The 12,365-nt window shown below is 38.1% G+C and overlaps 1 protein-coding gene across 3 annotated transcripts in view; it reads left to right on the forward strand.

The window, feature by feature from the left end:
• Positions 1-12,365, forward strand: part of magi2b (membrane associated guanylate kinase, WW and PDZ domain containing 2b) — a 64,269-nt gene that overhangs the window by 44,846 nt on the left and 7,058 nt on the right. For all 3 annotated transcript variants that reach the window (XM_079450518.1, XM_079450517.1, XM_079450519.1), the window contains 11 exons: positions 1,012-1,043; positions 4,177-4,354; positions 4,958-4,993; positions 5,622-5,713; positions 7,540-7,735; positions 8,048-8,227; positions 9,294-9,479; positions 9,693-10,080; positions 10,764-10,956; positions 11,095-11,238; positions 11,921-12,059. In XM_079450518.1, the coding sequence (XP_079306644.1) occupies positions 1,012-1,043; positions 4,177-4,354; positions 4,958-4,993; positions 5,622-5,713; positions 7,540-7,735; positions 8,048-8,227; positions 9,294-9,479; positions 9,693-10,080; positions 10,764-10,956; positions 11,095-11,238; positions 11,921-12,059 (1,764 nt within the window). The remainder of the gene's footprint in view (positions 1-1,011; positions 1,044-4,176; positions 4,355-4,957; positions 4,994-5,621; positions 5,714-7,539; positions 7,736-8,047; positions 8,228-9,293; positions 9,480-9,692; positions 10,081-10,763; positions 10,957-11,094; positions 11,239-11,920; positions 12,060-12,365) is intronic.

Raw genomic sequence — 12,365 nt, forward strand, 5'->3', positions numbered from 1 at the left:
GGATTAACTGTCCTTTGAGAGCTTTGTTCACTGTGAACTATCTTTGTCTGGCAGAACTATTCTTGTATGGCATAAATAGTACATAAAAAAAAAAATTCTTGAACTATTCCTGCCAAATCATTACATCTAAACTTCTGCAAGGTTCTTCATTCTATGTTGTCCATATGACATTTATAGAAGCGCTGGGGGAGGATGAGGTCCTATGGAGTGGCACATGTTTGCCAGGGGCTTTATGTTTAGCCCCTCACTGCCAAGTCCTGTCCTGGTCATATAGCGTCTGATGTAATCCTGTTAGTTTAAGTAGGCATATAAATGTCTTGCCCCTGAGTTCTGTTCAAAACGCACACACATACAGAGTCATGTAGACCACACATGTTCATCCACATTTGCATGCACACAAAATCACACGCGCGGATGCATTACAGTCCATAATAAAAGGAAAAGTCATTCCGCATCATTGTCAGAAAATCTCCGTCTGTGAATTTACTACATTGCAGATGAATCACAAATCTTGTGCAAGATATTTGCATCACAGATAAAGAACTAGTATGTATTTATCGTTGTAGATTTCTTCAAAATGTGTGCTCGTAACTTAAGGTAAATTTGTGTTCCATACATGAGAGATGTCACGGATATAATCAACAAGCGGTGTGATGCAACTGGAAAGAACCACGTTTTCTCTTGGGAAAATTAATAAATCTAGTCGAAGGCAGGTTTTACTGTCGTCCTTATAGTGGTAAGTGCTATTTGGACGCACAGTTTTAGTGCTTTCTTTATGAAAGCTTGGCTTCACGCTAATGATGTATTTACCTCAGGTAATGGAGCAAACATAGCGCATATTAAAGCCTCCAGCACAACTTGAAGAGAATTATATTTATATCATTATATAATGTTGCATTTTATATAATGTATTATATTTTATTTAAAAATTGTATTTAGTTTTACCTATTAGTGAAAAACAAAGGTGTATAAACTAGAATTTTCTTGTTTCTCTCTTCCATTTTCCCATAGGTCTCTTTACGTCCTGGGATCCCACAAAACAGGTAAATAAAATTTTTTATTTAGCATATTAAATTAATCTTCAATTAAATAAATCATAAATTAGTGCAGTTCAACAATTAATCATGATTAATCGCATCCAGAATAAAAGTTTGTGTTTACATAATATGTGTAAGTGCACTGTGCCCAATTTTGTATGTATAAACACATACACATGTGTATATATTTAAGAAACATTTATAAATGTTTATATACAATTTAAATTATAAATATATATGTGCAAATATGATCTAAATATATACATGTATGTGTACGTTTATGTGTTTATAAATACAAAATAAATAAACACAGTAGACAGTAAGTATTATATAAGCTTTTTTTTACAATTCATCGTTGAACAGCCCTATAATAAATATAATAATAAAAAATGTAATTGAATTAAGTTTGCAGAATTGTTTCCTATCTTTGAGCTGGAATGACCTAACTTTATAATTTCTAATATACTTAAGTGCAAACTTATGTAACCCGTGTATCTTTCTATGCTCATTATTTGGCTTTCAGCATTTTCTAACTCCAAAATGTTGTTGCCATCGTCATCAAGTGACAAAACATAATTAATATTCCAGTCAGGAAAGGATTTTGTTTAATACTTGCATTTCTAATATTCCTCAGTTGGGGTTGGGGTAGGTACACTGATGGCATTTTAAAAGATGTGATTCAGCATCACTCGAGAAATTATTAAATCATGTCACACATAAGAGGATTTGACCACCTGCACACCTCAGGGTAGCAGCCGTCCTTTTTTGCACTGATCTCAGACCAGCTTCTGATGGCCAGAATCCCCCAGCGGCTCAAAGGAACAGCATCAATCTGGGATCGGCGTTAAGGAGAATTTGCAGTGTGCGCGGCGGGCGCGAGTTCTTAGTCTCAGCACGTGTTTAGTGATGCTCTAGGTAACACTCTGATGAAACCCGACATGGAAATGTCCTGGGTGACAGATGCATTAACGCCATCGCCACGGGTGGCCCGCTTCATCAGTATGCCTCTTGTGCTTCCGTGTTAGGAAACAGAGAGCTTTAACTGACAGCTAAGCGAGGCTTTTTTAGCGTGCATGTTTGCGGTGCGTGGGGGAATTTGTTTATCAGGAAGAGATATTATTCAGTGCAAAGATTATGCAGGTGATACTCGATTTATATTCCTCTGCCTCTGTCCCCAAGACCCACAGACTCAATCATGCTGTCGTGTCTTTATTTATTTATTTGCTGTTGCTCTGCTGGGTTTAAAAACAGAACTGCTTGTTTTGTAAAATGGAATTCGCAGATGTGAGTCTTAAAGGGACAATGTACCCCCAAAATTCTATTATGTACTTGCTCTCATGTCATCCTCAAGTATGTTTGTTTTTACTTTGATATACAGGTGACTTTTGTTTCAGAACATTGAGAATGCTTTTGTGCAAACGTTAAAAGTGGATAAAAGATCCCCAAAACTGAAGAAAATATATAGTTCATACATTTACTCACCAATTATCATTTACTTACATCATCCATGTTTGGGATATGAGACTGTTTCTTTTTGTCTTTGTCAAACACAAAGGCATATCAGACGGAAGAAAGGAAAAAAGAAAAAACACTAACCCCCTTTCTCTCAACAGGTAGTGGTCTAGCTTTTGTTGAAACTAGTAACTTTGCATTGGCATCTATTGTATTATTGCTCTTTGTATGACATATCGCTTATTGCTCCCTTAACTTGTAAGTCGCTTTGGATAAAAGCGTCTGCTAAATGACTAAATGAAATGTAAATGTCAATATCAAATTTCCATAGAATGACAGTGGATGGGGACCAGGGACAGCAAGTAAATGATGAAAATGATTTTTGGTTGAAATGGTTGCAGTGCATTGCAGGATATCTTCATCCCACAACGTTTATTGTAGTTTGCTGAAACTATTAAAACATTTCTGTTTATTTAAATAAATAAAATGTCGACCCAAGTATTATAAATACTACCAAAATAAATGAAAATGAGAAATGTTGGCAGAGCAAAAAAAAGGGACTTTAAGTGAAGGCAACTAAAAATAAATGAAAAATAAGCTAAACTGAAATCAAAATATAATCAACATTGCAAAATAAAGAAATAAACAAAAATGAGAAAATTGCATTGCTCTACATTATAATATTTTTTATTTGATTTTTTTTAGCATTTTATTTCAAGAGCCGGGCATGATATGACATTACTTGTGCGTTTTGTTCATCCCATTGTGTTATACACATATTTTAGGAAGCTGTCCAGGTCAGCTGGATCCAGGGAGTCAGCAGGTTAAGCAGGGCGCCGGAGGCGAAATGAGTAGCTCACAGGAAATAGGATCCATTAGCCCTCGGGGCTCATAACTCAAGCACTTCTATTAGAGCTTAATTCATCTCTCTCCCTGAACCTACAGAGAACGACTCGACTGCTAAACTGTCGTCTCACAGGAATAATGTCAAGGATCGTCTTTATCTTACACACAATGTGAAACGCTCTGTCAAGCACGTGGAGGGTGGACGAACCCAAGTGCAGGCAGACACGGGGATGAAGAGGTTAACAAAAACGTTTAATTATAAATAACAAGAACAAAACAAAAACCCACGAGGGGGTAAAACAAGACAGGATAAATAATAATGACACTAGGACACGGACTAACTAGACTGAGGAAAATAAACACTAGGACAAACCTCAACACAACTAGACTCACTAAACACGAGGTAACAAGAATTAGACAAAAGCACGGTAATATCGACCTCCAACTTACAGACTGTGTAAGGCATATAACATACAATGAACGAGCACAGGACAATGAACACGAGGATGGTTTAAAGGGGAAACAAACACAGGATAATTACTAAGGGACAGGTGCGGGTACTGAAACACTCAGGGAAGGTTAACGAGACAAAAGGGCGGGAAACACCGACGAGACACGAGAAAGCACATGGCAAGTCAGAATCAAAACAAAGCCATGTCTTTCTCACACTAAACCTAAGGCTATGCCATGACTCCGCTGCAAGACAAAGAATAAACATTTCATGATAGCGGAATCATGACACGCTCTGGATAAGAGATGTTTAGCATCTTGATTTTGTTCTGTCTGCAACCCAAGACATCTTAAACGACAAAGTTCACGGTATATTTGTTTGTTTTTTCAGTGGGACCCACAAGGAAGCCCTCAGACCAGCTTGTCAACCACGCTTCACCCCCACGGTGCCCCACATCCAGGCCAGACGCTCCATCGCTCCTCGGTTCCAGACACAGAGGGCTTCCACCTGGGCAAACCCGACCCCTATGACCTCTACGAGAAATCACGCGCCATTTACGAAAGCAGGCGTAAGTCGAAGCTGTTGTGTGTGTGCTTTGTACAGCGTCTATGTACTTTTACTTAAATGCATGAAAATGTGATGATTTGTGAAAAATAAATAAACATAAATATGAAAAGTTTAATAAAAAGTATAGAAAAAAAAATCTATCGGCATGATAAAAATAAGCACTATTTTAAGATGATACATTTTTTGTTGTAGGCTACATTATTTGAAAAGTAGCTTTCACTAAACTTATTAAGAGATTAAGAGTTAAGAGAAGTGAAATTACTAAAACAAAATGACTTCAGAAACGTAGTTTGTTAACATCTTAAATTTGCGAGTGTTGTATGTAGGCATTAAAGGGGTCATATGACAAGGCTTAAACTAATATTATCATTTGTTTTAAGAGGAATGGAATGTGTGTACATGCTTTAAGGTTAAAAAACGCTGTATTTTCCATATACCCTGCATGTTTGTATCTCCTCTTTGTCCTTCCTCTCTGAAACGCGCAGATCTTTGTGAGATTCACTCATATATGAACTCTATATAACAAATATAGCAAAATGATACCAGACGATTAAATAAGGACCATTGAATACTTCCATTTACTGATGCTTGTTTCTCTTGACAGAGCCCGCTCCACTTCGGACATTGATGGACTCGACAGGCAAGTCTATTGTGTGTCTTCGTTACAAAGCATTCGTGTTCTTTTCACGTCAGTAGCTGATGTATGTAACTCGTGTAACTGTCCGTGCTCTATATTTAGTTCTGCAATATTCTCCGTACATCACTGTACTTGTATTCTTCAGTAGATCGGGGTTCAGCAGTGTGTAACATGACCTACATAATGTGCGGAGTTCCCCTGATCCCTGAGCTTGTGTTCGGGTTAAGATTTCAGGATTTGCTTTTGCTACAAATGTCTGGCTCTTGTGTTTCTTGTCAAACACGATTAGCTTTTGCATTATGTAATATAAAACACAAAGCTGGAGATGACAGTTTGATCCAAGTATGCTGCATAAATTAATTACCTAGAGGTTACAGCTCTAATTTTTTATTATTTTCACTGCGCTGTGATCTGACAACAACTTCATAGTCAAAGGTTTAACAGAGCTCATTTATAAATTCTCTAATCTCACGCTTGTATAGTTAAACAGGTTTTTTGGCTGGTTGCTAGGGTGTTGCTATGTTATTCTGGTCCCTGGATATAGCAAGTGTTCATCCTCCGGCAAGCACCCTTTATTCAAACAGACTTGAATCCTCAGTGTATGATCTCAACAGATGTTCTTGTGTCTCAGGTGTGGAGTATCAGGAAGTGGAGGTGCACCTGCTGCGAGAGAAGACCGGTTTTGGCTTCAGGATTCTGGGTGGAGATGAGGCGGTGCAAGCAGTGAGTCCGGAGGCCCGTGACAAGGCTCGTATGGGGCAGGATAAACAGATACTAGTGATGGACCTGTTGGTTCATATCTGTACAGCTCCATGAGCAGTAAACGGAAACAGACAACTGAACATCCTGTTTCAGTTACTGCACTTTACAAAATACATATATTTTGGATATGTACTATGGTAATACCATGTTTGTGCTATGGTAAATACTGTGTTTTGGAACAGACCATAATACGATGAATTCGGTTTGTTTTTCTGAATGTACCATTGTTTCTCAAACATGGTAGTACTATTCTTCTTTGTAAAGTATCACGGTGGTATAAATTTGCAAATATATCAAGTGTTACCATATTCAGATTGGCATCTCATTATGATTTAATAGATTTAAATCACACATTAATATCCATATCGCTGCGGTCCTTCTAATACCTTGTATCTCCATATTTTTCATGATACATTTTCTTGCCATAAATTATTATTATTAGTAACCGTTTATGTATCAGTGGGTTTTGCATATATCTAAGCAGTAAAATGTTTAGAAAAGTTTTATATTCATATTTTCAAGGATGTACATACACTACCGTTCAAGTTAGAATAATAGTAAAAGCATCAGACGTGTGTAAAAGTGTCCAAAAGACATGAGCAATTTCATATTCTAGCATCTTCAGAGCACTTTTCCTAGAATTTGCTAAATTATACACTTGGCATTTTATCAGCCAGCTCTCATGTGATTTATTTTAATAATGTAGTTTTCTATAAAAAGTCATTGTTATGTTGGCACAATCATATTTTCTCTACAAAAGTAATTGTAAACATTTAATCCTACACTTACAGAATAAAATATTTCTTATCTCTGAAACACATTTCAGTCGAGTGAAACTTTTCAACAGTAGTGCACATCCATCATAGACTTTTCATAATACAATTTTAATGTATGTAAAAAATTATGTAAATGCACCAAACAAATTACGCATTCAAAGAAAACAATTACACTGATGAAAGTAATTACAATGGATTGGAGCTATAAAGGCCTCTTTATTAAATGATGAACAATGGTTTTAATAACAAGAAGTGAGCATTGCTAGGCTTATTACAGCTTATACAGGTATATAAGGGAGCGTCTCTATGTTATTGTGTGTCTGATATAGATCCATTAGACCGAAATGTGGCAAAGTATGAGAATATCGTAACAGCATGTAGATATATTTCAATCTGTTGGTGACGATTCTTGCTTTTGATTTAAAGGGTACTTCACTCAAAAATACCTTGGTGTTGTTCCAAATCTGTATACATTTCTTTGTTTCGATGGACACAGAGAAAGAATGCTTATAATCAGACTTTTGTCCCCCATTGACTACCAAAGCAGGAAAAAATACAATGGAAGTCAAAAGTGCCCAAGAACTGTTTGCTGTCCTGCATTCTTCAAAAAGTAAGTTTTCCTAATATGGGAGTCAATGGGGGACAACATCTGTCTGGTTAAAACCAAATATCTTTCTCTGTGAGGGTGAGTAAAGGATGACGGAATTGTATTTTTGGGTGAAGTACCACTTTTTGAATGGATGGGTGTATATAATCTCTTTTATATCCAAGTACCGTGGCACTGCTATGGCTATGTGGACATGTACTTTGGTAAAAATGTGTTTTATTGGACATGAAACTGACAATAATTCAAGTATTTTTGCTGTTATTGGTTGAACAGATTGCACAGAGAAAGTAATTGCGTAATTATATGACATTTCTAAGAAAGGAAATTTGTCAAATTGGTGAGAAGTATAATTGAGACTCTGATTGTCTGTTCACATTAACTTGACGACTAATTTGCCCTCACAGATTGTAATAGGAGCGATCATAGAGAACAGCCCCGCGGAGCGGGACGGCAGGCTACGACCAGGAGACGAGCTGGTCTCCGTCGACAGGATGCCCGTGGGGGGGAGACCGCACCGTTACGTCATCGACCTCATGCACGCAGCTGCACGGAACGGACAGGTCACCCTGACCGTGAGGAGGAGAGTTCTGATGCAGCAGGGTGAGAGGCGGCGATGCACACTACATTACAAAACCTTCGAGTGACACCATAGCCAGATTGTACAGGAGCAGTTTTATACCTAAATCTAGTTTTAAAAGTAGAACATCATTCACGAGAGATCAAATCATTTGGATTGCTTTTAATGTAAGCAGGAATCCTTAAAGGGACAGTACACTCAAAACTCGTTTTTTTATTATAAGGTGAAGTTAGACTGTAAGGTCAATTGTATGTAGTTGTGTTTGGTCATAGCTTGAGTCACGTTGCTGTGGTTATGTCAGTGGTGACTAACATAGTATGTGCTGCCACCTGCAGGTCAGCCGTGCGAGGAAAACGGTGCGTCGGGCAATCAAAACAACTCCCCCCGGGGTCACGCCGTGTGCCCGGTCAACTTGCCACCCACCACTGATGTAGTTATACATCGCAAGGAAAGCGAAGGCTTTGGATTTGTCATCATCAGCTCGCTAAATCGACCAGAGACCACAACCACGATAAGTAAGACATAACAGACCTGATGCTTTTTGATAACCTAGACTTTTTTTCAGCTTTGACTACAGTTCAGTTATGTTCGGATATGCAGATGTATTATTAGTATAGAATCAGGCTCTGAATGTGTCACGGAAGACAGCGTTTTGACACATCAAGGTTCATGTAAGATTTATGCCACATCAGAGCTTTGATAGTCATTTCCTTTCAATGTACGAATGCGTGCTGATGGAGGTTATTCGCAAAGGGGTGAATCAAACCTGTCAAAACACAGCCAGATTATATTTCACTACCAAAGCAAAAGAGGGAATAATGTTTTCCTTTCAGATACACATTATATCGTTTATTTATTGTTTTGCTTTTTTAATTCCCATTGTTCTCCATAGTGTTTTTTTATTATTGTAATGCAATCAATATTTATTGCAACAAAATTATATTCACAATTATTGCAATGTTTTAATTGAAATGCATAATTTAACACCGGACACGATGTGACAAAAGACAACAGAACGCATTAGAATCCATTAAAATTTTACATTTTTGTGAAGACATGGTGTTACATTAATTGCATCATTATACAGTACATGTAGTAACTTATGTACATACATTATTTTAAATTAAATGTTTGATTTTATATTTTATTTTTTATTCAATGTAAATCAGGGAAATGTACCCAATTGTCCAAATAATTATTAATTAATTTATTTTAATAATTAAGTTTTCTGTATGCATAACGGTTTAGCGTTTTTTCTTTTAATTTAGCATTAAATACAACGAAGTTGGTTACACTTTACAATAAGGTGCTAGATGTTAAGAATAAGTTTATGCTTTAGCTAAAATTAACTAACAATGAATACTATCATAGCGTTTATTGATGTTTGTTCATGATCATTTAAAATCAAACGCTGTGTCTGGTAACATTAGTTAATGCACCACGAATTAACATGAATAACTGTGTTGACATGAACATTAACAGGGATTTATAAATCCTGGAAAACGAAATTGTTCATTGTTAGCTAATGCTAGCTGATGCATTTACTTATGTTAAAAAATGACCAATTCCTATGTTTTCCAGCTGTGCCACATAAGATTGGTCGCATCATTGAGGGCAGTCCGGCCGATCGCTGCGGAAAACTAAAGGTCGGTGACCGTATCATGGCCGTCAACTGTCAGTCTATTATTAACATGCCTCACGCTGACATTGTCAAGCTGATCAAAGACGCTGGACTCACCGTCACCTTGCACATCATCCCTGAAGAAGGTGAGAAACAAATATAAAGGTTGACCAATTATAATGATTTATGGCAAAAAAAGAAAACACGAAATATGGAAATACAAGGTTTCAGGACAGCAGTGATGTATAAATTCAATACATTGTAATTACATTTGACATTTGAATACTGACAAAATTCAGGATACCGTCCCTTTAAGACAGACAGTATTTCATGTGAACATGTTTTGATCTGTGTCCTAGATGTAAATGGTGCTCATTCCGGCCCCGCGTCAGAGAAGCAGAGCCCTATGGTGGCCCAGAAGCACAGCCCTCAGACCCAATCAAGCCAGGCAGCCCAGCAGAGCCCCTCCATTACTCAACCCAGCCCACCCGCTCCTCATCCCAGCCCTGCCACTACACAGCCCAGCCCCCTGCTGGTGGAGTCAGGCCCTGGAGCGATGCACAGCAACCCACCAGTGACTCAAAGCAGCGTCTCTATGAGTCACTCCAGCCTGGAAGCCATGCAGTCGGGTTCAGTGTTAACTCAGGCTGCCGCAGCTGCCGCTGTGGATCCAGGCATGCCGGGGGCCCAGCCCAGCTCCATCGGATCAGTGACAGTACCGCCACAGCTCTATCTACATGACACACGGTACTGTTTGCATGAGCCAAATGATCATGTTATTCAATTTCACATTGTAAACCAAACAATTACGAATATGTGGGATGTACATAAATGCCTTGGTTATATAGGCCTGCATCCACAAGCATGTTTAAGACATTTGCTTTGAACAAGCTTTCATTGTCGTTATGCGAAATATAACTTTCTCTTGATTTTGGAGTCAAATCATCCCCACAAGCTTTTGCTTTTTCTCTCACATCTATCTTTAAACCAAAGTGCCTTCAGCAGTCTCACATTGCACTTAAAGCATCTCCTGTCTCCCCCTCACACCAGCACATCACTTAACACTTGCTGATAAATGATTTACCTTTAGATATCTCTTCAATAATAGATGCCTCTCAAGCAGGGCTTATCGGTCTCCTCACAGGGTCGGCTCAGGAACGCTCTGATTTATGAACTGGGAAAAAGAGAATAATAACCAGAACAATAAGCAAAGCCCTGTCACATGAGTGAATAGTTTGATCTGGAGTTCACAAAGTCGTTCAGAATGAATCAAACAAGTGTTTTGCTCTTTCGGGACGTGTGATGCAACATTTATAGCAGTGAGGTTTCGACGGGGTTCATTGTAGTATTGAGGGAAGCATGGCCGTGTTTACTTGATCGTGAGTCTTGTGGGAAGGCATCTCTTCATTTAACCTTGTTGGTAGCTACAGGTCGGAGGTGAAAGCCAGACAGGATGTCAAACCCGACATCTGCCAAACCCCATATACAGATTACAGACAGCCGCCAGTGGACTACAGACACCCTCCTGTTGCCGACTACAGACAGCCACCGACCATGGAATACAGACATCCACCCGCTCTTATAGACTACAGACAACACTCCATCGCTGACTACAGACCACAGGTACCTCACAAAACCTAGTGACCTTATTATGTTACATAAAACATTCCTTCAGATTGACACTACGCATAGGATACTTAAGGAATAATTCAACGCATTAAGGGATAAGGTTAAGGGTTAAAGGTGAGGTTTTTATTACAGGACTATGACTATTTCACTGTGGAACTGGAGAAAAGTGTAAAGGGATTTGGCTTTAGTATCCGTGGAGGACGGGAATACAAAATGGACCTGTTTGTTCTGAGACTGGCCGAAGACGGACCCGCCATCCGCAACGGCAGAATGAGAGTGAGACAAATCACACAAAAACATTTGTTGTTTTGTTATAGTTCGCTTTGTTTGTTTGTTTTATTTTGATACAAATAAAAGTCTGAGGGCCAAACTGTTTCAATATTATTTTAAATGTTTCCTCCATCTGCGAATTATGTTACGTGTGTTTTATCTGTTCCTGTATATTTTCGTTTTATTTTATTGCACAAAATTCTGGAATACTTGGCTCTGATTGGTCGGTTGTGCTGGAATATTTGGATTCGGAATATCACGATATTTTCACAACACGATTTTCCAACTGCAATTTTCGATAGCCGTGAGATCTATACAGGTTTCGAAAGAAATACAGTAAATAATGCTATCAAATTTGTTTTTCTTTTTGACGAATGATCTAAACTCAAAAGTAGGGAGACAGAGAGAAAGTTTGTAAAGATTTTGTTTCTAAATGCAAAACTTGAATTAGTGCCAAATGATCACAATATTATTACGTTATTATGTATAAAATTAACACAATATTTATAATTGTGAGTTTTAATTTCACAGTTATTGTGACACCTCTAAATTGTAAATTGTCCACTAAACCAAACATTAACGTGTTATATGTGTTATATGACTATAACAGGAAACAGATTTTTCAGGCAAAAAATATGAAATGTATTCTGTATACATTAACGGTATTCACAATTCTGTATTTTTGCAGGTGGGAGATCAAATTATCGAAATCAACGGTGAGAGTACGAGAGACATGAGTCACACCCGTGCCATCGAACTCATCAAAGCCGGTGGTCGACGTGTGCGACTGCTGTTAAAACGAGGCACGGGACAGGTGCCCGAATATGGTGGGTACCACATTCGATCTTAACACTCCAAACTATTTCTTTCTTCTGTGTATTATTTGTTTTGCTCAAAACAAATGTTTGGTAGCCAGACTTCCTCCACTGTATACTTGATTCCTGAATTAATAATCTGCCTTATTACTTTAAATAATGGAAGTTAGACTGCTTATTAGTGTGCACTCTGGGAACTATCAATCATAATGCCCAAGCGTTTTACAGCACACCCGACAATGTGTTTTTTTGTTAAAAGCTTAAAAGCATTCAATGACTCGCTTTAGGAATTAACCCTTTCGTAGCAGCCTGTAACCA

The sequence above is a fragment of the Barbatula barbatula genome (genome assembly GCF_947034865.1).
Source record: "Barbatula barbatula genome assembly, chromosome: 25".
Taxonomy (NCBI): Eukaryota; Metazoa; Chordata; class Actinopteri; order Cypriniformes; family Nemacheilidae; genus Barbatula; species Barbatula barbatula.